The sequence below is a fragment of the Callionymus lyra genome, chromosome 9 (assembly GCF_982586985.1).
Source record: "Callionymus lyra chromosome 9, fCalLyr1.hap1.1, whole genome shotgun sequence".
Classification (NCBI taxonomy): domain Eukaryota; kingdom Metazoa; phylum Chordata; class Actinopteri; order Syngnathiformes; family Callionymidae; genus Callionymus; species Callionymus lyra.
The window spans coordinates 322,129-349,320 of NC_141826.1; the positions used below are offsets into that span (position 1 = coordinate 322,129).

The following is a 27,192-nucleotide window of genomic DNA, read 5'->3' on the forward strand; positions in this document are numbered from 1 at the left end:
GTGTCGTCTTAGATATTTCCGAAACAAAGTATTTGCTCCTTGGTTGCTTTTCTGGCTAGCTCAGCTCTCAATTTACACAATATAGAGTAACACTCTATAACATAACAAAACAAATGGAGTGTTATGTGCTTGGTATGGACCTACTTATGGACACTCGTGATTCCTAAGAGTGATAAATAACAGTCAGTAGTGGAAAGTGATCATCTACTAAACCATGATTCTATGTTAATTAATCACATCACTTGCAGAGTATTAAGTTGCTCTATGGTGGAACCTTTAATCACTATTCATTCTAGAAGCTTCCCTCAATATAAGGTTAGGTAAGGTAAAACTTTATTGATCCCTCAGGATCAATCAATATAACGTGTTGGATATGGTCAAACTTTGTTGCTTGGTTATAAACCTTTCTGTTGCCTTGGATTGAAAATGTGTTGTTTTTTTTCTTAATTGAAATCATGTTTCACCTTATTCCGACGTATTTTTACCGACTAAATGACAAAGTTCCATGTTCCACCACCTACCCAAGGTTAAGTCGAAGGGGCAGCCGCTGAAGAAAAGTGGCCACCTGTTATTGACAAATACTGTAGTTTTCTCAAATATACAGTACTTACTAACATCAAAATAAACAAAACATAAATATAAAGAATAATAAAGAACAAAAACTCTAACACCACATCTCTACCACAACAGTTGACCCAATTCAACATGTTGTCACAGCACTTATAAGACTCAATATGTTAGAGATGATATGTGTTTTTATTAGAAAGTGCATGTGCACCGAAAATCAAGCATCAACCTTGTGAACAATCATTTTAGCTTTAATGTTTTTAGTTGTTTTCTTTTTACATGAAGTTGTGATAAAAATAAATACAAGAATATGTTTAAAAACTGGTATGGGAAGAAAATATAAATAAAGATATTAATCAAAAGAAAGAAAGCAAATGAGCTACTTCATGCAACATTTGGTTTAGCATTTGTAACTAAATAGCTCAAATATATATATATATATATATATATATATATATATATATATATATATATAAATAAATAACATCTTGATAACACATGGGTGTCCAGCAGAGGCTCCTGGGACATAATATGAGGTTAAGATAAAAAAGTACCGGTATAATAATAATGTGGGGAGATACATGTAGGTGCTTTTTGTGGTTTTGTTCGTCACTTAAGCGTGCTTGTGCTTCTGGCTGTTAAGCTAGTTTAGCTGGCCAGTAAAAAAAAATAATTAAATTCTTCTACTCTTGATCTGCATTTAAGGCCAAGTTGAGCTCTTCTGGGGTAATAAAGAGTTCCAAGATCAAAGTTTCACTTCTGCTCCAAATCATGGATCTTATCTCCAATCATGACACCCAATATGAGAATCAGAATCAGAAACTATTGCCCGTGTTGTAAACACAACATAGACTTTTTTTTTGTGGAAGTTCAGAATATTTTATATTAGGAAAACATTTTTTTTTGTTTTTGTTATATGAAAATACACATTTTGTTCTGTGTTTTTGTACGAGTTTAAGTCTTTATTCTTCGAATAGGCGTTTTCAAACGGATGATAACAGGAGATAAGAGCACAATGCCAGTTTTCTTTCATATGAACAATATTTTTTACTAAGGTTTTCATTGTAACTTTTATTTTTTTTTAAATCATTAAAAATCCAACTTGGAATTTATTTTACAAGAGAAATTATGCTGGACAAGTTTAAATGAGTCAACATTTTTTGATGACTTGATATTTAAAATGTTGTCAGGCCCCACACAAACAACTACATGTCATCAAAGCTCTCGTTCACAGTAACAATATAGTTCAACAGTATTTTTGCATTGGCTTGGATGGAGAAAATAGGCCAGTTAAAATTGCTACGAGGAAAAAAAAGAACAATTTGCCTCAAATGTGAAATTCCTTCAAGATATAGTAAATGATCTATTCCAGTCTATCAAATTCCAAACATTTACACGTAAATTATATGTAATAAATAAACTATGTGTCTGAGTGTTTCGTTGTTTGAGTTATGTATAGTGGTCACATATTTAGAAACAAACCTTTAAGTAAATAAGAACTTTAGTTGAATAAGTAACACAAAGATATCAACATGAAACCATCGATATAAATATACAGACACATTTACAAAAGTACAACTTTTCAAAAGTGCTGTGGAAGGTATATAAAACAGGTGGAGATAGAGGACCAGTCTAGGAGTTCACTCTGAAAACGGATGTGTACACAGCTGGAGGTATTTGGTTCATCTGTAGGTCCCCAGACCAGAACATCAAAAGGTGGGCTCTAGGTGCAGGGGACCATGTCCTTTATAACAGGTTCTCTGTTTAAGTAGGTGGCCCAGTAGACTAAGTTGAACGAGCCAAAGAGAACCGGAAACAAAACCCTTGACATCCTGTCGATTTTGCTAACGCTGTTGAACGTCTTCTTGCTGTCTGGGGTTTTGCCATCACCTTTTGGTTTGTTAGGATCCAAAGCTCCATCTTTGGCGATTGTGGGCAGCGTGCCAGAGTCCTTTGTAATGTTGGGAGTGTAGTTGGCGACAGCTACAGCATAGGCATTGTTCTTCTTGATGATTGAAGCTCTCTCCTTCTTCTGTAGATACAAAAAATGGTGAATACAAAACACATTGACCACTTCTACCATCACCAGTCCAGTTGTACTGTAGTTTACCTTTTTGGTAAAAAAAAATAATAATAATAATCTGGCACAACACAATTGCTGCCTATTAATTAAAACGCTTGAACACAAAAGCAAAAGTTTTAGGCCATTAACTTAATGACACTGCCAAACATGACTTGATGCACAAAGATTCACAGCACTTGAAGTCGTGTCTAAACAGCTCATTGCCTCAAGCAAAATGAATTATGTTAATCTTGTGATGTAGTAACTACATCTGACCGTCGAGTAACAGTGTATTCTTTTGCATTTATATTGAAAAATAAAAGTTATGACAAGGATGTTTTTCTGCCAGTTTAAGTACAGTGCATGTGCATAGCGATGCCTGCCTACATGGCATGCACCTGCTTCTCAGCACCAACACAATTTCCAATTGTTTACACGGCAACAAAGCCGGCACTGACGAGTGACCATTTGTTTAAATTCAATAACAATAGTCTTGGTGATTTGGTTGGTAAGAAAGCAGTTGCAAGCTAAAAACAAATGCTGAATAATGTTCTTTAACATTTCTGCTTTGGGTGTTCTTATGTTTTTTTATTAAGCCTTTTAATTTAAAGACCCAAAAAATACCAACAAAGTTAAAGTTCAATGAACACATGTTTTGCAATTTCTCCTATTTTACGTGCTGTATATTAGATATGGACAGTTGAGCATTCAGGTCAATGCATAAAAATATAACCATTATGTGTTAAGTTGGGAACCCAATGTTTCTTTACAACTGCATCCTGCTATGATGATTTTTAAAACATGAAATAAATATTCAATATAAGTTTTGATGTTAGATATTTCATTGTGGTTAACTTGGACCTGATTTTTTTTATATAGAGTTATTTAAACTGCGTCTTGAGTTAAATCTGCTATGATTTGGACATTAAATACATTTCAAAAGTTCCCACTCAGGACCCAATTTTCAAAAGTTCAGGGGGTCGACAGCAGCAGCATCATGTAGCCGAAAAACAATTGTTGAATGTAGTAACAAGGATCAGCCTGAGAAGACAGAGATTCATGAGATTATAGCTTGTTCGCCTACACATAAAAAAACAGTAGCATCTGAGATGAGTTTCTTATTCTGTCTAAGAGACAGACCAAAAAAAATTTGATGAGGTAGCTGCCCCAATAGCCCCTTAAAAAACTATGTCTAGGTAATCTCCTTTTAAATTAAATCTATTTCTGGTACCATCTAGTGTAGCTTTTTAGGAAGTGTGTTTGTCACCTAAACGTTTACAACAGAAGTTTTATTAGCCTGGGTGCCATCCTATTTTTACCAGGGGCTCCTACACTCACTACCCTATAAAATACTCTGGGATCGCTTGACCCACTTTTGGAATTCAAAATCAGGTAATGAAGGCCAGTTCCAATCAGATCGCCTTATTATTCACCGACCTTGTTGTCGTGTTGGGATTAGAAATCATTAGCGAGGGCGAGAATGTCTTTCCTGGTAGGAAAAGCTTTCAGTTCCTCATGTTGCGCACGTTTCAGCTCTGAAACTCATTCTAAATCAGCAAGAACAGACAAAAATCGCCTGTTCGATCAAGCTACAAGTATCGCTAGCATTGGCTTCCATGTTGGCCATGTTGATGACAATGTGAAGCCCTGATGATGAGGCGGAGATAGCAGGGACCAGTCAGCGCTTCGTCCACAGTTGGGACAAATTTTTTCGATTTCCAAACGGAGGCGGGTCAAGCGATATTTTTTCAGGGTAGCGAGTATAGGAGCCCCCAGTAGAAATAGGATGGCACCAAGGCTAAAGTTTTTTTTAAGAATATTTAAGAGCTTTCTTTGACCTGTCCTACCACGTTTACACTGTATGAATCAGTGTCAGAGGTTCCTTTAACACGTTAACATCAGGCTGGACTGACTCTCTTGCGGTATTGCTGCAGCAATAGCCTTGTCCCAAACACTTTTCTTGCATCAAAAACAACAAAACTTTCTGATCTCCCTCATCACCTTTTCAATCACGACACTCTTCCCATCCCAGGCCCAGCCGCGCTTGGTGAAGTAGTTAACTGTGGCAAACTCAATTAAGGCCGAGAAGACAAAGGCGTAGCAGACGGCAATGAACCAATCCATGGCGGTGGCATATGCTACTTTAGGTAGAGAGTTCCTTGCACTTATACTCAAGGTGGTCATGGTCAGGACGGTGGTCACACCTAAAAACAGAACATTTGAATTAATGATATGCAATTTCAGCTCAAAAACATCCTATTTAGGCTGGATATACTTGATAATAAAGTCTTTAACAGTTTGTTTCTCTTATATAATTGCTATTCTATTAATACCATTAAGTGACCTCAGTGACCTATCAATTCCAACTCTGCTTTCCAGGCTGATATTTCCCTTTGGTTTTATGTAATATGACTTCCAGTGCTCACTGAACTGTTTTCAAGTGTGAGGCATGAGCAATGGAAATGGGCACTACCAAGTAAGGACGTAAGGTTTTTGTCTTGAGTCAGGGACCGATGAGCCACGAGATTAATTCAAAAGAGTGAAGTGTGTTTTTGTTTTGTTTTTTACATAAGGAGTAACATACCGTTTTTTTATACTGCTGGCTACACTGAGCGCACTGAATGAACGACTACAAGTTTGATACTGCTTTCCAATGTAACAAAGGTTGCTTTTTAATGTTTTATTAATGCTGAATATAATATGTCAATTTACTATTTACAATAATTGTCAATAATTTCACTGATAGGAAACATTAAATCATACATTGTAAGTGGGTGGGCACAATGTAGGTGATCCCTATTTACAGCACTCATAGGCTGAAAATATACAATAATAATGAAGGTTGCGTATGAACGAGACTTCAAATGGACTTCTTTGTTGATCGACGAGGTTATACGTTAATCAAATAACAAATGAACCCAAAGTTAGCATTGGTAACATTGTAAAGTACATTTTGTTTACCGGAATTAAAATAAGATTACCTTCGAAGTCTAAGATGTACTCCCTGTTTTTTTTCCCATTTTTTATGTAAGATTTATCTCTCAGTTTGATTGCCCTACATCTATTTTTTTTTAAATACAATTTGAATTCTTTATTAGCATGGTAAATCAGGTTGCTTGCAATGAGCTCAAAGGGACTTGCACAACACACAATAAGCAGGACATATCACCAGACAAGTGACTTATGTTTAATCTTAAAAGTTAAAGTAAAATATTTTAGTTTGTTACTGAGTTCTTGTTTTGCTCGAAGAGCGATTAAAGATAACACAACACCATGACACCACGAGTAACTAACCTGTATAAATTGTATTTCGATTTTTATAATTTCTTAAATTTCTCAGTTGTTTTACATTTAATATTTTAAATATTTCTATGAACTTTACATCTCAGAAGCACTTATTTCTTATAATTTTTTTCCTACAAAAAAATGCATCTTCACTGGAGAAAGAGACTAAGCATTGTTAATACCTAGATTGAGTTCTCTTGCTAATCCTTGGCAATTGCCTTCTATTATTTCCTCCTCTTCTTAGATTCTATTCCCACGTGGTTGCTTAAGTGTTCCCCTTACTTAGCCCATCCCTACTTGACATAAAGAACTTGTCAATAACATCAAGTTAATGTTCCACAGGCTTTGAAAGTTGCTGTAATTAGAAAATCCAAAAGGAACTACTTTAAGGTTTCTCTATCTATCAGAAAGAAAAAAAGATATGTTCATATTATCCACCTCTTGTCCACTTGCAGGTTAGCTTTAATGATTCACATGGTTCTGCTTTTGGCCATAATCTTGCTCACACTCTATATACTCACTATGCAATTCTTTTAGAAATCAGCCTATAAATGTCCACAGCCACCTTCTGTATGTTTAAAAGTAGTTTTAAGACTGCCAAGTTTGGCGCACTCACACAGTTAGCTTCTGAGATGATCTAATGATAGCTATGTAAATATGCATGTTTTTTGTTTACTTTAGATAGGCAATAAATGAACCAGTCACTTATAAAATGGGCTTAATTATATATTATATTGTTATTATATATTATTATCGTCATTGCTTACTTTTGCGTGGGGGTGGGGGTATACATTTTTTTCTTTAAGAGAAGGACAAAAAAAATCTAACTAGTATAAATCAGTTATTTCTAAATTGGAGACCATTGAGTAGTCCTACTGACTATTTTTGATTTCTCGGTAAGTTGTCCTTCTAGCTTATCAATTCTGAGACTCTGTGATCGATTCCTTTTGGCTTACAGGAACAGACCTAATTAACCCATGGCGATATGGCTTTGTATTCCTTCTATTTTTCATCACACAGCAGACTTATCCTCCCCCACGCTGATATTGGTGATGTCTTACAAAGCTGACATTTTGGAGCGAGATAAAAATATCCTGGAATTGGATATGAATTAGAAACAAAGGCGTTTACCGAACACAGTCCTGGCCGGCACGGATTCTCTGTTCAACCAGAAAGACACTTGGGAGAGGATGACAGTCATGATGCACGGGAGGTAAGTCTGGATAACAAAGTAGCCGATCTTCCTCTTCAGATGGAAATGAGCTGTCATTACTGTGTATTCACCTGTGGAGACAGAAATCATGGTCAGCGAGGTGCATTGAGACAGCTCCTGTGGCTCCACTCTTTCAATCTAAAGGTTTAACTTCAAATGAACTTGTGAGAAGTCTCAGCCCTGAATATTCCATTCTGAGTGTTGAATATAATAATCTGTATCTGTCAAAGTACATAAATCAATTGCATAAATATATATACAAATTTAAAAAATATTTTTAACATTATTTCTTCCCAGCGTCTTGGTGGAGGGCCAGCTGTTTCTTCACGTTTATGTTCAAATTAGGGTTTTAGCAAAGAAGACAGAGTTAACAAAATAACCACAGCACATTTTGCTTATTCATTTATTTTAAGTTAGATACAAATTTTACTCACAGCTTTTTTTGGAGGTTATCAACACAGGACGAGCCACATTAAAATGAAAACATTTAAGTATCTTTTAACCTGACAAACATTAATTAATTTTGTCACTATTAAACTATACATACTATTAAACAAAGTTGCTGAAAGTAATAAAGTGTTGGATGCTGGTGTCGTAAATTTCAAAACTCGTGTGTACGGAAGACAAACAGTAGATGGCGGCTAATAATAATGTCTACTTTTTACTTATTTGTCCTTATATGAGACATTTTTTAAATGTGTGTGATCATGAATTTATAAAAATAATTCAACAAGAAGTTAGAACTTGAGCTTGCCTTGATGAATGTGCTGCTTGTTTATGTGGAAAAAAAGACAACATTGATGGGTTGATCTGACAAACCATGTACCAGACGTCAGTTGAAAGAAGACGTTAAACTAAATAAGCTATAAATGCAAGGGTAAGTAAATTGCTTATAGCTGACGAAGCCTTGAGTCACTGCCATTGTTGCAGTATCAGGCAGACTTTCCAAATGGAACATATCTCATAGAGAAGCCAAGATTAGAAATGAGAAGAGGAAGATGTGTTACCCATGGCAACAGAACAGAGAAACATAGCCCATTTGCTGCAATTCTGAAGTGAAGCCTTTGGAACACACACACATGCCACTTGGCAAGAGGAAAGTCCTTTTCAGCAACGCAAAAGGGGAAAGGGGGTGTCAAATCCTGAGCGCTGTACTGTGTTTTATAGTGGCCATAAAAAGAGAAACGCACCCCGGCACATTCAGGCGGTGGGAATTTGTGGGTAGTGAGTAGGCTCTCGCTATCCTACAGAGCTTTGTATGATCTGTAATTTAATTTGCATGCCAGTGGTGATGCCCATGTTGGGGGTGGGGAGGAGGCATAGAAATCCAGCACATGAGGCAGAAGCCTCTCAAGATGAGCTTGTGATCTCTTGACAAAGGGAGGAAGCTGATAATTATAGAATTAAAATATTAAAAATTGTGTCATGTTTTTCAACATTGTCCCCTGATTTCACCACAGGAAAGCAACACTCAAACCAGATATGCTGAGATGAAAACTGCTGCAATTATCTCAGCCCAGACACGGACCACAGCACGGAGGACACAAGACAACATCTAGGATAATTATATTTTACTTATATCACCTATTGATTAAGCTAGAAGCTGTGAATAAAATCATCACACAAAGTAAAAAGAAAAATAACTGGAGTGATCCAAAAATTATTTTGCATCGCCCCAGAGGTTTGCTTTTTTAAATCAAACCAAGCAATCATAATTATTTAATCTATCTTGAAAAATCGCGTTATGGGCCCACAAAGGTATTATATAACACATTTCACCATTTTTTTTCAGGATCAGGAATAAGTTAATTGATGTGTTAAATTAGTGCACATTCCGTGTATTTTGATACGCAGAGCCGTCTAAAGAGGACATCCTAAGGATCTCTGCTGTCACTGGAAACATAGAAGATAAATAAACACACCAATGATTACATACTCTTTGATGAAGGAATAGTAAGGAAATGACAACTCACACTGAAGGACACAAGTCGCTGGGAAGAGACAGATTTGAGAAAACAACAACCTTCAGTAAGTTTCCACTACGATCACGTGCGACATTTTAGAATCAAGTGTTTAGAGTCACTGACCAATCCTACATTCACATTTGACTAGAGGCGTTAACCTGAATATTCTACTATAAAGATCCACCATTTTGTCTGATCTTTGCGTTCTGGCATTCGAAGACGTCTGCGATAGATCTCTCTGCTTGCTAGCGCCCGTGTTCACGTAAGTTTGTCTCTGACTTTTGCATAATTCACTAAACAAGCATTTTTCTTAAACTCATCCATGTGTCTGTCCTTCATTCCATCACCACGTACGAGGCTGGGGAGGGGTCGGTTCATCGGAACACAGAAACCCCATAACAAATCAAACTGCATCACTTCTCAGATTTACACTCATTCTTATATTTAGACTCTGGTGTCTATATTTCTCCATGTGAACCAATATATTTGTACATAACTACATAGCTGTCACCGCTTATGTTTACATGGTGGCAGTAATAAATATTCCATAAGCATGTTTTCTCCTGGAAATGTAAATTCTACATGAATGTGGAGCAATGATGATAAGGAATTTTAACATAACGCATGTGTGTGACGTATGGATGATTTAAGAGAATTGTTTAAACAAAGCTTTGAATTTTTCAAGCACTTATGCAAGATGCTCGCCCCAGCGAAGCCTCTGAGCACATTCCTACGTGCCAAATGACCTAGTTTGCGAGTACACCACAACACTGACACACTACTAATGAATGATTAATTTAAAGTCAGCCATGATGTAGGCTGACTAGTTAAACAAGAGAAAACTGTCACTGCTAGGTATTTTTTGCCTCCTTTCAATCATACACCACTAAACATACATTCATTGGAGCATTTAGTTCATAAAAGAATATACTCACGAACTGTAACAGAAGCAAGGGAGACCCTTGATATAGAAGTGCAGTTACTGTCGTGGCCAGGCATTTAGGGTTGCTGCTATAGTACAGTACAATATGCTGGTACATTTTCAAAACCAAAGACAAATTAACTTCCAAATAGAAAAAAACCTGTCGACTGATGTCTCATCTCATTTTGAATGTTCACGCCTACACATCCCCAAAACGACAGCAGATGTGAAAATAGTGAACACTCATAATCAGGAATGTAAAAATAAAGCAGCTCACGCCACAGCGGTGCTTCAATGTTTTGCTAACCACCCACCACTTATTCTATTTTACAGTTTTAGACTGAAGGCAGACTAGGGCTAGCTGCCCCTGTGTAAGGCAGGGAAGTAGAAAATGTGGTGTTCCATAGAGAACAATGTATAAAACCAAGTGTAAGGAATATCAGAGATATATGTTTGAAATCATTCTTTGAATAATTTAAAATTACCACTGACAAGGAGCTAATGTGGTTATCAGTCTGCTTGAAAACAACTAAACTTAGCTAGAAATCAAGGTAAGAAAGAAGAGTAGGTGTCTTGGGAGAAGGAAAAAAAAATTACATTTATTTTTTGGAATTCGGTATAAACTTAACGTCACCAGCATGTTGTACTGTACCGCCCCTACCTATAGATATTAGCTAGTAGTGTAAAGGATTTCCACAGTGACCGTGTCCTATCAAATAAAAAACAAGATGACACAAAGTTCAATGGCACTTTAGAATCTTCAACAAAGTGCAGAAAAGTTAATCTGAATCAAACGATAGTTGCTCCACAGATTAATAAAAAAAATAAAAAAATAATCTTTGAAGATCATTAGCGGATATGTGAGAACACTGCTCTTCACTCTTTACACCACTATTATCCACCCTGTTACCGCTGCTCTTCAATAACTATCTATCAAACGACTCTTTTTTTCTCTTGCTAGTAAGTTTGTGTGGCAAAATTTAGAATTGGCTGTCTCTCAGCGACACAATGATTTTCATTCTTGCTTTTATATTTCTCATCTTGTAGCAGTCAAGAGAAAACCCCTCACAATAATCTTGTTTTCCTGCTGAAAGTGTACAACCATTGTTGTTTTGGGGAATTCCAATCATCCACTTCTGACACCTTTAGTTCTCAAATTGATTTCTGGATCATACTGTTTTTTCGGAGGCGTATTATACTCCTAGACAGAACCATTATAGCTGAGGTCAAGTTGTATCACTTATGCCATAATTTACATAAAAATGGTTTTACTGAAATTCCTACCAGGCTAAAAAAAAGGTAAGTAAATATTTCAGTGTTGTTTTTTTTGGTGTCATAAGGGGACTTGCAGACCTTTTCCCAGAAAGAATCTTAAGTAAAGGCATTCTATTTACAGTGGATATCACCACTGTAAATCATATGGCTTTTTTTTTTTTAACAGGACTTGTTTCGTTATTTCATACACATTAAACAAATGTCATCGATTGATACTTCCACTTTCATATGTTTGATCAGGCATATCCTTCCCTTAGACACTGCTGAGAAGCCTGTCCATGCTTTTCTTTCCACTAGGCTGGACTATAGTTCTTTTCTGTCAGGATGGTAAGTAAAACTTACTTATTTTTCATCACAATTTCTAGTACCATATGGCCATGGCGTTGTGTTTCAACTTCTAAGAGAGGGTAAAGGGCATAATTTGGGCTGGGGCGGAATACAAGGTCGTGACGATTTCTTGCTTTACCAATGCAAAGAGGAAGTTGCTCTGATGATAATGTATTTCTTCCTTGAAATGTGAGAAGAACTGAAAGAACTGAAGTTCATTCAGAGAACTGATCACTTTTGTTTTAGCAGACATCTAAAGTTGTAGCTTCTCAAAAGCAATACTGTAGTCAGGTCGAGTCAAGGCAGAAAAAAAACAACAGTCCTCTCCTTGGATCAAACCTTTACAGCGTTAATGTGTAAATAGGGATCAGGCGTCTCTATTGATTTGTAGTATATCTTTGATTAAAGGTGAATTGTGTTTACAGCTGTTAATAGATTGCACCGAAATCAGTATGAATACAGATAAAAACTGACCTCAGGCTGAAAATGTCTAAAACAGGGAAATTGTTTGATTATATTTGAAATGTGAATGATAAACATTATACATAAGCATGAAACCCAGAGTGCAAGATATAGATGTTACTTATACATTTAATGGAACTGTTGTAAAGGGAAAGATGAAATGAAACCACCCAAACAAACAGTGTTTACAATGCTAAAATGTATTACTAATTTATTTAGAAAAATACAAAATTATTACAGACATCTATTTACAATTGGTGTGGGACAAGCTATTTCTTCTGCCCCATTGCAGCCTTGACCAGGTCTTCAAAAACACCAGGGAATGCCTGGTTCAATAAGTTGTTTTGGGCAACCTCCTCTCGCCTGAATGTCTCCTCCCAAGCTTCTTGGAGACAAACTGGAAATTCCTCTCTGACTGTGGGCACTGTTCTCCGTCCTTTAATGTATAGCTCAATCATTGTGGACCAGTTCTCTTAGTAGCTGGGTCTCTTCCTCCTCCCTGGACGACAAAACACATAAATATACATATTGATCAGTTTATGATGAAATAACACAAACTGTAAAAACAGAAATACATTAAAAAAAAAATCTGCCAATAGGGTAAGATACATAAAACATATTTGTTTGGTTTCTTGTGTTTTGACATTATTTTTGTTTGCAGCAACTTGATAAGAAAATGGTACAAACCCCATTTGCAAAATGTTTTAACTTTAAAATAGTAATTTAAATGTATTATATATTAAGTATCCTAATAGTCATGTGATGAAAAAAGGACGAAATAAGACTAATTACTTAAAATAAGACTCAAACACAATTAAACTAAATTTCAATGTTACCATGAACAACTGGCGTTGGTGAAAAAACAACACCAAAAAATAGAACTAGATGTTTTAATCAAGATGATATATGTAAACAGTTCAGTTTTGCTCCAGAAAGCAACAGGTATTGTCACACACCAATAGGTCTTAAAAAAATGTATAATAAATTAAGAAAAATGGCAACACTCACCCACTATTGTCTCCAGTAAAACTGTGGCTGAGTCTGTTTTACTCTCTGACTGCTGGCCAAATAACACCGTCACTGTTTTCTGTCGGATCCACTTCAACTATTGTCGTAAGGCGTATGTGTATACAATATACATGTGACCACTAGGACAATCAGAAAGTGGGCACCAGCTGTGGAGGACATCATCCGAGACTGCTTTGACACCACAGACTGGGATGTGCTGCTGAAGTCTCATGGTGACGACATGGAGGGTCAGACACACTGTCTAACGGATTATTTAAATTTCTGCTTAAATGTTGTCACCCCTGCTATGACTGTCCGCTGTTACCCTGATAATAAACCGTGGGTAACAAAGGAGGTCAAGGATGTCCTTAACAGGAAGAAGGTGGCTTTCAGGAGCAGGGACAGGGACGCCATGAGGTCAGCACAGCAGGAGGTGAAGCGATGCTTGAGGGAGGCAAAGGACACCTACAGGAGGAGGTTGGAGAAGAAGCTGAGAGGGGAACAAATAAGAGAGTTTTTATCTATTTTGGTCCTTCGCACTGCTGCAGTTGTGTTTCAGTTGTGTTTCATATATATATGAATATATATATATATTCGTGTTTCTTGAACCAGAAAGTCGTTTACCTTGACCCCGAGACAAGGGATTTTGGACCAAAACTAAATGGACTTCAATCTACTTTTGGTGTGTTTGGCATTTTGATCTGTGCTATGTGTTTGAAAGCCAAACAGTACTCAACTTGTTGGATTTGTATTAAATTTATTTGGTAAACCTTAACTGATGTAAACAGTCCACTAACTAAGCTGCAAAGAAATACTCCTCTTTGCTCTACAAAATGACTATAATACAAATACTAGGACCAAAACACACCCTACATAACTCAAAGAGAATGAAAAACAAATTGTAGGTCACAGTAACCTGCTAGTCCTGCAATGCATGCTTTGACAAAATATTAATTTTTAATTATCAGCAATGAAGGGTTAGCTTACCCAAAATTGGAATTTCACTCATTTTCTACTCAACCTCATGTCCAACCAAGGGGTGGGAAAACTTTCAGAGTTATCGCAGTCTTTTTGGAGTTAAAGGCATAAGTGAATGTCGCAGCCAGGGCACACTTTTCTTTCTCCAAAGAGACAGACTTAAAATCATTCAAATATCTCCATACTGCTTGTTTGTAACAGGCATTTTTTAAAACAAACACAAAAAAATGAATATACTTGCTGTAGCTAAAAGGCTATCATGCTACACAGACAGGAAACCCTCTAAGTAAATATTGTGCAACATACCAGTGTAGACAATAGTAGCCTGTGTGATATCTGTTTCCTTTTTGTAGCATGTTGGCCATTTAGCCTATGATACAAACAAGCTTAAAATGCAGACTTATTTAACTATTTATATTTAAAAAGTCCGTTACCAGAGGGGTATTGAATATGAGCAGTATGGAGATGTTTGCATGTTATTTAGTGTGTCTTTTTGGACGAAGAAAAGAAAAGTTAGCTTTGGTCCCAATTTTTTTTTTATGGAAATACATTTCTGCTTGTAAAAGACACAGATTACTCTGACAATAATAGCAACTGTGAGTGAGGAGGTCAAGGATGTCCTTAACAGGAAGAAAGTGGCTTTCAGGAGCAGGGACAGGGACGCCATGAGATCAGCTCAGCAGGAGGTTAAGCGATGCTTGAGGGAGGCAAAGGACACCTACAGGAGGAGGTGGGAGGAGAAGCTGAGCCGAGAAGAAATAAGAGAGGTCTGGGATGGTGTTAAAACCATCACTGGACACAAGACCAAGGCCTCTCTGACTGCAGTGGACACGGTGGAGGAGGCAAATGGTCTGAACAACTTTTTCAACAGGTTTGAGCAGGTCACCTCACCCTCACTGCTGCCCGCCTCAGGACCTGCCCCACCTTCTTGTGCCCCCCTCAGCTCCACACAACCACTTCCCAGCTTCACCTCACTCCAGGTACAGGATGTACTTCGGAGGATTCGTCCAGGGAAGGCTGCTGGTCCTGATAAGGTGTCTGCTCGACTGCTAAAGACCTGCGCTGCTGAACTAGCTGAGCCACTCCAGCATGTCTTGAACCTCAGTCTACGGCTGGGGAAAGTACCAACTCTGTGGAAGACTTCCTGTATCGTTCCAGTCCCTAAAAAGGTTCCGACCAAGTGTGCTGAACGATTACAGACCGGTGGCACTGACTTCGCAGCTGATGAAGTCACTGGAGCGGCTGGTCCTCAAACATCTCAGGCCACAAGTCTAGCACGCGCAAGACCCCCTGCAGTTTGCCTACCAGCCAGCAGTTGGTGTGGAAGATGCCATCCTTCACCTCCTGCATCGGACCTACTCCCACTTGGATAAAGGAAGCGGTTCAGTGAGAATCCTGTTCCTGGACTTTTCTAGTGCCTTCAACACTATCCAACCCACTCTGCTGCAGGACAAACTGACTAAGATGCATGTGGACCCTGGTCTGGTCTCCTGGATTACGGACTATCTTACTGATCGACCACAGTATGTCAGGCTGAAGGATATCAAGTCTGACACTGTGGTGTGCAGTACAGGAGCACCTCAGGGGACAGTACTGGCCCCTCTCCTCTTCACCATATACACTTCAGACTTCTGCTACAACTCAGAGCTGAGTCTCGTCCAGAAGTATGCTGACGACACTGCCATTGTTGGATGCATCAGGGACAACAGCGAAGACGAGTATAGGAGTCTGATAAGTGACTTTGTGGACTGGAGTGAGAGGAACCACTTGCAGCTGAACACCTCAAAGACCAAGGAGCTGGTCTTGGACTTGGGGAGGTCCAGGACAAAGCCACGTCCAGTGTCCATCAGAGGCGACGAGGTGGAGATAGTGGACAACTATAAGTACCTCGGTGTGTGGATGGACAGTAAACTGGACTGGTCCTGCCATACAGACCATGTATATAAGAAGGTGCAGAGTAGACTGTACTTTCTGAGGAGGCTTCGATCATTTAACATCTGCAAGAAGCTCCTCTGCATGTTCTACCAGTCTGTGGTGGCCAGTGTCATGTTCTATGCTGTGGTGTGTTGGGGTGGAAATGTGTCCAAGAGAACTGTCAACAGGTGGGACAGGTTGATCAGGAGGGCTGGCTCTGTGGTTGGAATGAAGCTGGACTCACTGGTGACAGTTTAACAAACAAAAACAATACACAGCTAAAATACATGCTGTAAAAGGCCAAGACACATAAGACAAACACAGGAGTCCCAGAAATTCAAGGAAAAGCCTGTACAAATAAGAATGTCTTAAGTTGTTTCTTCAAGGAGTCAGTAGATCCATCAAACTCAGAGGGAGAGGAAGAACATTCCAAAGCTTAGGAGCAACAGTGATTTATAATTAGTTCAAGCATCTCTATAATGCAAGCTACCTGTTTAGCTGGACTGTTAGCTGCTGATTCTGACTTTTACTCTTTCCTTTCTTTGATGGCATTATGGTAATGAAATTCCTTTGTAACTTTTTGTATTTTTCAATGAGATTCAATAAGTATAATAGATAGATACTTTATTGATCCTCCAGAGGATACATGTTTTAGTCCAGCAGCAATAACACATCCATCCATACAAGCAAGCATACAACCATAAATACATGTAAAACAATCAAATGAAAACAATCAAATGAATACTTCCATAATACTTAAAACATACATTGTATTGTATGTATTGTATGTATTGTATGTATTGTATGTATTGTATGTATTGTATGTATTGTATGTATTGTATGTATTGTATGTATTGTATGTATTGTATGTATTGTATGTATTTTATGCATTGTAAGTATTTGATGTATTGTATTAATTGTATGTATTGTATGTATTGTATGTATTGTATTGTATGTATTGTATGTATTGTATGTATTTGATGTATTGTATGCATTGCATTGTATGTACAAGAAAAACAAATCCTATGCATTAACATTGCACTTGAAGAATTGTTGTCGGACATTGGATACCTCACCCAGGACAGACAGAATATTGTTATTGTCTTTTTTTTCTCTCTCATTGTCACTGGTGAAGGTATGTAAATAAAAAAATATATACGTAAATAAATTAATATGTTCATGTCTACATGGTGAGTGTTAATGATTACAGTTACATCTTACACTGATTAACATATAAGTCAAGGCAAAAAATGCTATATTGTATATATTTGTGTATATTACATGACAAGTGTGTTACGTTTCCATGGCAACAAGTGCTGCTACCATGGTGACAAGCCCCTTTTTAAAGATAGTCCCCAACATGCCTTTATCTGACAGGTAAAGCTTTAGTTCCACCCACAATTAAATTATGGGTGATTAAGAGGATTTTGGTTTTACTATAGCCTCAGTAGTTTTACATACACACTTACTCTACGCTGCTATTTATCCTGTCAGTCACCTTGCACACATAAATCACATCTATTTTAAGAAGCCTCTCCTTCACGATCATTCAGCACTGTCTGAGGCTTTTGTAACCAGATACTGCACAAGCACTACCTGTTTTTGACTTAGTTATGTTTTTGAACACAGCTAAAAGGCTGGACAATCATTGGTGTATATGATCGGCTCTAATCTCCTAAAGAATAATAGAACCCAGAACCCAAGACTTGGATGATTATCAGTGTAAATTAATTATTATGTTAAAGTTGTGTTATGATTAAATCAACAAATAATGAATCTTTTCAGGTTTCTGGGCCAAAATGCATGCAAGTGAATACAAGCATTTCATCGAATATTGTAATGTAAAAATACAAAATATTTATTATGTCTAGTTCCATATTTAATTACACAAGTGGCATCAAATTTATCAAACCTTTACATTTTAGAACGAGCCAAATTAATTGTTCAATAATTGAGGCGTTGCCTGTGACCATTATTGAGTGTTAAACAGTTGTTTTCACAACTTTTTATGCCGATATTATGCTCATCTCTCTAAGGATATGCCTCAAGCCATATGGATCTATGGTCGTGACTCTCTGTTTAGAGAAGACGTGCAGCTGCTGCAGCTCGCCTGGACCCTGACGTCATCGGATATGCTCGATGTCTGATCTACATTCCTCCCTGTGATGTGTTTGACAACGTGTCAGCGCTGCCGTTTGCCTGGTATGGTATAGCTGTGCCCACTTGACCGCTGCAGTAGCCTTCAAAAGGTCCCGCTTTGCTCCAGTGACGTCATCAGCGCTGCATATCGGCCTGTTGATTGCTCGCTCCATTGAAAATGAATCATTTTCTCTGAATGATTTATCCACAAGAGAAAAGTTGGATTTACTGTATTGTGTCTTTCAGAGACATGGCAGAGAGAGACAGAATTATTCATCTTAATGAACTTTGTCCTACTGGCTGCACTGTCGTAGGGGAAGACCGTCCCTGTCATTGTGGGGGTGGTTTGGCTGTTGTTTATAGAGATAGGTGATTCAGACACAGGGGTTCACTTCATTATCTTTGTTGGTTCTACAAGAGCTTTCTAATGTGTTAATATCTACCGCCCCAAAGTGTTGTTTGAAACTATCAATTCTCTTGTGTGTCCTGCTGTCCTGCATGTTAAGATCTTTCATTGACAAAATTAAATTGACCAAAGAGAACATCCCTCCCATTTTCTGTGGAACACCTGGTGTAGCTGAGCCTGTCTGCACCTTGTGGGTCTTCTTCTTTAACTCTGGCTGATATTTCGGCACTGGTGAGCAAGATGAAACCCTCCTTTTGCTTGTCTACCATCTTTCTGTGTATGCTCTTTATTAAAGTGATGTAATTGGCCCCTTCATTACCAAAATGGTAAACCTCTCCCTTTCCACAGGGGTTTTTCCTAATGCATTTAAGCATGCGAATGTGGACCCCTCATGAGTCCTATTGCAGAGGGGAAGAAGGAATTGTTGCGGCGGGAGGTTCTGGTCGTGATGGAACACAGTCTCCTGCCTGATGGCAGTGGTGTAAAGAGTCTGTGCCAGGGTGAGAAGGATCAGCTTTGATCCGACCTGCACGTCTCCCGGTCTTGGAGACATACAGGTCTTAAAGGGATGGAAGTTTACAGCTGATCACCCTCTCAACTGCGTGCACAAAGCGCTACAGTCTGGCTTTGTCCCTGGTGGTGGCGATGGCACACCACACAGAGATAGATGAGGTGTGGATGAGGTCAGGTGTTTCTTCAGCTGCCGCAGGAAAAAAAATCCTCTGCTGGGCCTTCTTGGTGAGGAAGCTGATGGTCTGCTCCCACTTAAGGTCCTGTGAGATGGTGGTGCCCAGGAAGCGAAAGGAGTCCACAATGGAGAAGGGGGTGGAGGAGTCAGCTAGGGTAAGGGGCAATGGTAGGGCTGTGACTTTCCTAAAGCTGACGATCATCATCAATGTTTTCTGAGCGTTCAGCTCCAGGTTGTTGCTGCTACACCAGGACACCAGCTGATCCACCTCCCTCCTGTAGTTTGACTCATCCTAGTTTGAGATGAGTACAATGAGGGTGGTGTCGTCTGCAAACTTGATTAGTTGAACAGACTGATGGCTGGACATGCAGAAGTTGGTGTACAGGGAGAAGAGCCAGGGGTAAAGTACACAGCCTTGAAGGGATCCAGTGTTGAGGATCCAGTTGTCCGAGACAGTTGTACGAAGCCTCACATGCTGGCTCCGGTCCGTCAGGAGATTTATGATCCACCTGCAGAGGGAGTGCGGCACGTTTAGCTGGTAGAGTTTGTCAGAGATGGGAGGATTGTGTTGACTGCAGAGCTGTAGTCCACAAACAGGATCCTGGCATAGGTACTTGGGGAGTCCAGATGTTGTAGAACGAAGTGAAGGGCCAGGTTTACTGCGTCATCTAAAAACCTGTTCTCTCTGTAGGGTGAACTGCAGTGGATCCAGGAGGGGGGCAGTTAGGGATTTGAGGTACGGCAGTACCAGGTGCTCAAAGGATTTCATGACTACAGATGTTAGCACCACTGGCCTGTAGTCATTCAGTCACATGATCCTGGGTTTCACTGGAACAATGTTTCAGAGTGGACAGGGAAAGATTGTCTGGTCCTGGACCTTTCTGGTTTTTTTTTTTTAAACTGTCTGTAGATGTCCCTCTCCAGGATTTAGAGGGCAGGGGAGGGAGAGAGGGCGGGGGTCTCAACCATGCCTGTGCTGTCCGTTGATGGAGTTGCCACAGCGGTGTTGGAGGGGGAGGAGGTGGTGGAGGGGAAGACCAGAGAGATGCCGTAGATAACAGAGGTGTCGGAGGTGCTGAGTGCAGACGAACGGTCAAACCAGCAGGAGTGTGTATTCAAGCTCTGAGCAAGGGCAAGATTGTTCAGGGAGGCTTGTAGTTGGTTATGCTCTTCAGCCCTTTCCACACCGCTGCCGAGTCATTGGTCGAGAACTGCTGCTTGAGTTTATTTGTGTACAACTTTAGCTTCCTTCAACTCCCTTCTCAAGCAGAACTTCAGCTCCTTGCTGCGGTTCTTGTCTCCATTTCTGTGAGCTACTTACTTCTCACATCAAAACTGGTTAAGTGTAGGTGTAAACCAGGGTTGGTCTTTGTGATAAAACACACTGGTGCGCCTTGGCATAATGCGCTCCTCACAGAAACTGATCCATGACGCCACAGTTTCCGTGTACTCGTCCAGATTGCTGGAAGCAGCTCTGAATACCTCCCAGTCTGTGGTCTCCAAACAAGTGTGCAGCTCCTCCACAGCTTCTTCAGACCAGATCTTTGTTTTCCTCACCACAGGCTTAGTGGGGATAAGATGGACCATCACGTGATCTGAAAAGCCGAATGCTGCGCTGGGGAAAGCGCGGTATGCGTGGTTTACAGCGTGTAGCAATGATCCAACGTGTAATCTCTGGTGGCACATTTTACAATCTGTTTGTAGTTTGGCAGTTCCTTGCTGAGATTCGCTTTGTTGAAGTCACCAAGCACAAAAACAGGAGAGTCTGGGAAGGTTTGCTCCACATGTAGAATCTGGTCTGCGAGCGCGCTGTGCTTCGTGCGCATATGCGTTCGGCGGGATGTAAACAGTGGCCAGAGGAATGAAGCAAACTCATGCGGAGTGTAAAATGGCTTGTAGTTAACAAAGAAATATTCCAGAGTAGGAGAGCAGTCTTGATAGATTGCAGTCACGTCTGTACACCAGCAGTTGTTGATGTGGAAGCACACACCTCCATCTTTGGTTATCCCAGAGAGTCCCAGGAGACGATCCGCGCGGTGGAGCTGGGACCCCTCCAGATGAATCGCCCTGTCCGACACGTTCACTCAACCACGTCTCCGTGAAGCACAAAGAGCAAGATTAGGAAAAGTCTGTATAGTTTTTCATCATCTGTGTCAGCTCATCCATCTTGTTGCAGACTGAACGGACATTTGAGAGAAAAATACCAGGAAAGGTGTGCGCACTGCTCACCGAGAGCTCCAGCTCACTTTTCTATCTTGTGTTTTCTCCCACTTTTGGCCAAAAATTGGACCAATTCTGAGGCATAGCAATAAAATGATGATGTCGTCTTATTCGGGTTAATACACTGTTCTGGTTTTCTTGGATCTGTCGTCAGCCTTTGACAAAGTACACGATTTTACCCTCCCCTACTGGCTGTCCATTTTCTTTTTTTCCATCAACTGAATATATACTCTGAACTAAATTTGACTTGCAATCTCCAAGCTCAGATTTGCTTTCTGATTTGTCTTGTGGTTTCAGTTCCGAGAAATGTTCCATTTTAGTTACACACCAACATCCTCCCTCACTGGGTCCAAAATGTTAACGCATGACTGCATCATTGCACTTTATTGAATAATCTTTTGTGTGTTTGTGAACCCACACGATATACAGAAAAAGACAGCAGAATATCATCTTGAATATAACTAAATGTCAGACATTTGCAGATGTGTGCTGTCTCTGCAGATTGTATCACACTCTATCTAAGCAACTAATCGTGAAAGTGATAGATTTCCACACCACAGATTTATAAGATATGGCCATTTGAGGTGTCAGAAGTAGAGGGGATTTTCAAACGAAGGACTATCTGTTCAAAAATTAACTTCATCCTTTCATCAGCAAAATAACTACATACATAAAGTTACATCCATGTTCTATCTAGAATTACTAAAAAAAAGAATGCAAGTATTATTGTATGGATAAGATGTTTCTACTAAGATGGGTTAAAAAAAAGGTTTTTATTACAACATTATCTAGGTTGATCCCAATATATTGACATCACAGAAATATAGCTTTGCTAAAAGCACTGACATTTAATTTTTGCTTTGTCCCCAAATATATTGAATTATATGCTGTATTTTTATTAAGTCATGCATCATTAGTTCCTTACTTTTCTATTTCGTATCAATAAATGCATATGGCCTAACCTGAGCTAATCATATGACCTAACCTGAGCTAATCCCAAAAATAACCATGGTAGAAACTTAAGCATGTGGCTGTAATAGCTGCAGCTCCCCAACTAGCAATACAGTGTGTTATTAGTTGTCTATTTTCAATCAATGTGTCATCTAAACAGCCTTTTACAAAAGTCATTAATCAACCCCAGTGCTGCTAATAAAGAAACAGTCTACACGGCAATGATCTTTCTCAAATGTTGTATAGGTCTAAGAAGCAGAGAGAAATGCAAGTGCTGTGCTGTGCTGTGCTGTTGTAATCCAGGCATTTAATATTTTTTCTCTGAGGCCTGTTTTAAAAACAGCTGGACATTAAGTCCAAAGAATGAGGGGCGCAGGAAGTTAAGAGATATTTTGGCTTGGTCTTATCACAACAAAATCTTACCTGTGCTAGATTTGATGGTTTCCTGTCCCACTGTTTGTCCCAGCAGGTCATACTGGTTTAGACGAGAGCTTTCACCTCCAACCACTACTGAATCGGTGGCGTTCAGAGTCCAGGCATAAGTCACTTCTGAGATTGTGTAGGCGTCTGAAAGGATGGGACAAGAGAGGCAGTGAATCAGGGGTGGCCTTTTTAGAAACGGTTAAGAAAATACCGAATACATGACGGATATGATATTTTTTGACTTCATTGTGATAGGAATGACAATACCCAGAGCAAACGTTAGAATAAAGAAGAAGAATATGAAGTACTACAACCTTTTGCTTAATACTCTCATACCTATTGACTTGCTGCATGTGACTCAGCCTTTCTCAGTAGAAAATAAAGTTGTATCTAAATTTTGTCCCATTCGAGCAAAAAAAGGTAAAATCGTTGAACTGATTTCCAAACTATTCATATATTTTATTGCTTTTCCATGAACTGAACTTATTAAATTCTGATGGGCCGCTGCCAGAAGCATGAGCCATGTATTTCAATTAAACCCCAATTTTTTTTCCATTGGCCAAGAATCAATAAGTAGAGGGGGCGGGGAAAAGCCAACATTGCATATAAGTTAAAGATTCCTCAGGCACTATTATCATCAGTTACTCACAGCTGCCAAATTTGAGTGGACAGGAATGGAAGTCCATTGGGAAATCCTCCAGATGCATCGGGCACTCTGCATGTACAGTTAACCTGCACAGATGGCATGGAAAAACAAGTGAATGCAATACATATGCATGGAAAATAAACACCACAGACAACTCATATAGATACATGCACTGTTCAAAACACATTGTTATTAAAAATTAAATGAGGCAGAAAAATCAGTTAATTTACAGGTGAAGTTGGTAATTTTAGCTTTATAGAATTTTAAAGACATGTGCTATGAGTGAGGACATTGACAAAAATAAATAAATAAAAAACGAAAACAAAGTAAAACCATTAACAAACTTGACTGCATTGTCGCAGGTGTGTGTGTTTTCTGTCATCGCGCATGTCCGTTAACTCTGAGGGCCTTTGTTGTGCTTTTAGCCTTTTAACATTAGTTGCTCTTTAAAAAAACTTTCAAAATTAAACAGTTAAACAGAATTTGTATTTGGGTATTACAATTTACAGTAAGCCTATCTAAGTTATGTTAAAAAACATCTAACATGCTTGAGTGATCTTGGTGTGTTTCTTATTTACCTCATAGTGTAAAGCAGTGTCCCATCATCTTTAATCCTGAGTAGTTTGTTTGGCATGGTCATGTTGTGAGCCACTGACTTTTTCCCATTGTGGAAGAAAGTGTCAGGGGTCCAGATTTTACTCGCCATCAGGTTGTTGAGGGGCAGTATGTTCATCGGACCATGAAACTTTAACCTCTCATCCTTCCAGCTTTGCCTGAAGAACACGTCTATGGTGTACTCCTGAAATACAGATGCAAAGTATTTAACAGTTATTGCTGATCCAAAATTATGCTTGATTTCCCTGTGGATATTCAAACTTTCAAGTCTGCCATTTTAATCTGAAGCTAAGACTAACCCTTGACGTGCAATCTTAAAAAACCTCTTAAAAATTAATCGTGATTAATGTAGATCATGGATCATAATGAAATGTCTGCATATACTACTGGAAACTATTTACATTATGTAAATCTATATATATATGTGATCTAGTGTTAGTAGTAAAGGCTGCAATGACCATGAACCTCACTATAAACATCTGTGTAGGAAGTGAAAATTGTGGCTGTGTAATGACGGTACATAATGAATAACATAATACTAAATAAACTCAACTTAAAATCAGGAGTTCATATTGCATAAAAGATGAAGGATGAACAAGAGGTGGAAAAAATGGTACATTTCATTCCGCCTGGCCAAGCTCTTACTCATGCTGCTATAGGTTAGGATTGCCGTAGGAGTTCTTTATACACAAGCTCTCTCGCTCTACTTTTCGTTCCTGCATCATGTCTCAACACCTGTGCACTTCTAACTCGTCCTCTTCCTCTCCAACTCCCCCCTCTTTTCACAGTTCCTCCAGAGCATGCTCCTGGATCCTGCACTTCCTTCATCCTGCAATGATGGTGTCAATGCAATGCATCCCTCTGCTTCACTCTTCTCTTCCGCTCTCTCTCTGCTCTTCTTTTCCTCGTCTCTTTTCTACCTCCCAGCCACTCACAGCAGAAGGCCATTCACACTGAGTCTGGTTCTGCTAGAGGTTTTTGACTAGTAAAAGGAAGTCTTTCCTGCCGTTGTAGCCCATTTTTGATGGAAAATCCATTGAAGGGCTGGAGAATTATGTGTATTTTTAATGGATTTATGAATAAATCATTTGAGGAGATGTCATTGATTCCTTATTTCTATGTAAGTACTGCACTGAAGCTTTTACTATCACTCTGGATGCAAAAACTTAAACAACACTCAACACTCAATTGCGCACTGCAGCGCCATAAAAGACCAAACTTATGTTTCAATGCACAATATTTCATTTCAGATTTCAATTTTCACACTATTCACACTATAAAAGGCCTTAATCATCATTCAACTAACTGTCATTTCAATTTATTATGCAAATGATGTTAACAAATGTGCAGTCATGGCTAAAGCTTATTTAGACTGTTTTCTTAGATCATGTTCAGCACTTTCCTAAACAATAGATTACAAGTGATCTCATTTGACAAGTGATGCATTTATTCCCAGGGGAGTGCTTTTTATTCTACACATCATCCAGAGGCTACCAAAACTCTACTGTCAATCCATCAATCAGCAGGTACACAAATCTTATACAATATAATATGCTGATGGTATGTCATGCATTGCCAAATGGTGAACAGGGAAGCCAGAATCTATATACGTAGTTAGTGACTGGAATAACAAAAGTAAAAACTTATTTAAGATGAAAGTTGTCGGATTAATCGAAATTGGACTACAGCAAGCAGCACTGCTTTGTGCGTGTAAAGAAAACCAAGGAGCACAAAATGTGGATGTGGATAACAAGATGTTTTTTTTTCCTTTTTAAGTGAGGCAAATCAGGCTAGATTGAAAAACAATGAGTTAATGTCACACACGTAAATGTCTCACCATGTCTGTATCAGAAACCGGTCCCAAGCTTGTGACGTAGATGTTCGTTTTTACCTCGGTTACCCGGTCTGAAGGGAAAACAACCATCAAGAACAATTGGTTAACATTAAACATGTCTTTTTTAAATTGTTTCCTTTAATTATTTAACATGTAGCCTAGTATGAATCCTGAATTAAACATTAACTTAAGAGTTAGAGGAAGGAAAAGTGAATGTTATACTGCAATTTTCAAGACAAAAGCACTTTTGTAATCACAAGTCTTTCTTGTCTAATAAAATAGGAGGCAGGAGCTTTTAATCATTTCAGCCACTCAATCACTGCATCATTCCTGGGTAAAGAAAAACACTGCTATGATTAAACAATATATTAAATATGAATGTCCATTCACATAATATCTAACCACAGTGGCATATAGCCATGCTCACGTCACTGATTGAATTTAGTGGTTGCTCACGATACTTGACCCGTGCTGAACCTTAACATAACCCACTTGTACAAGACTGAATCTAGCAGCGGTGTCATGCATGCTATGTTTTTAAGCGTACAAAATTTGTCCTAAATGTTCACACCAATGTGACAGATAGGAAGAGGGGAGCCTCATATGCTCCCTACTCAAGTGATAATGTGCTCCTGCATCAGCGGCTGCTGCATTTGGTCCATTTGGTACTTCTACACTATAGCTTTTGTCAATAATTACTGAAGCTCCCTCGCTCATGCTTAGTCCATTCAAAAAGCTTTACTTTGATTCTGTAGGACAGAGCAAACAGAATCACAAGTACAATCTACAGCGATCATTGCTTGCCAGTAAAGTGGTCTCATGCCTAGCGAGGCGGCCCGCAATCCATGTTCCTCGATCAAGACATATCACGCCATTGCTTTCTTATTTATAGGATGATGTCAATTGAAAGTAGCAGGTTGATGGGAGACAACTGCAATTCATTGAGTGAGAAATACTGTGGTTGATTTTATTTTTGTAAACCAGAAAAACAAGTGAACCTAACTCATTTAATTACTATCATTATTTTTAGTAATATTATTTTAATCTGGTTTCTCCTCTTCTATGATGTATTTAAATAGTACAATTCCCTGAAAAGGAGCACCTAAGGGGGAAAAAATCTTGATGATTTATTTTACCAGCCCCCCAAACAGATTATGTTGGGGCAGGGTATAAAATATGCAGAGATGTTGATGCGCTAACATCAGGGATACACAGACATTCAGAATAACATCAAACATCACTTAATCCCAATTGCCTTTTAAAAAAAAAATCCAGTGAAAATGAATTGAATGG

At 38.8% G+C, this 27,192-nt stretch overlaps 1 protein-coding gene and 1 pseudogene across 1 annotated transcript in view; both read right to left on the bottom strand.

The window, feature by feature from the left end:
• Window positions 1–936: 936 nt before the first annotated feature.
• The window catches only part of gabra2b (gamma-aminobutyric acid type A receptor subunit alpha2b), a 42,436-nt gene continuing 16,180 nt past the window's right edge, over window positions 937–27,192 (bottom strand). The window contains exons 4-10 of the mRNA XM_087799515.1: window positions 25,903–25,970; window positions 24,029–24,249; window positions 23,454–23,536; window positions 22,805–22,948; window positions 7,046–7,198; window positions 4,631–4,833; window positions 937–2,599 (exon numbers count right to left, since the gene is read on the bottom strand). Coding sequence (XP_087655641.1) covers window positions 2,291–2,599; window positions 4,631–4,833; window positions 7,046–7,198; window positions 22,805–22,948; window positions 23,454–23,536; window positions 24,029–24,249; window positions 25,903–25,970 — 1,181 coding nt within the window. The 3' untranslated portion in view covers window positions 937–2,290. The remainder of the gene's footprint in view (window positions 2,600–4,630; window positions 4,834–7,045; window positions 7,199–22,804; window positions 22,949–23,453; window positions 23,537–24,028; window positions 24,250–25,902; window positions 25,971–27,192) is intronic.
• Window positions 19,033–19,979, bottom strand: LOC148071387 (uncharacterized; annotated as a pseudogene).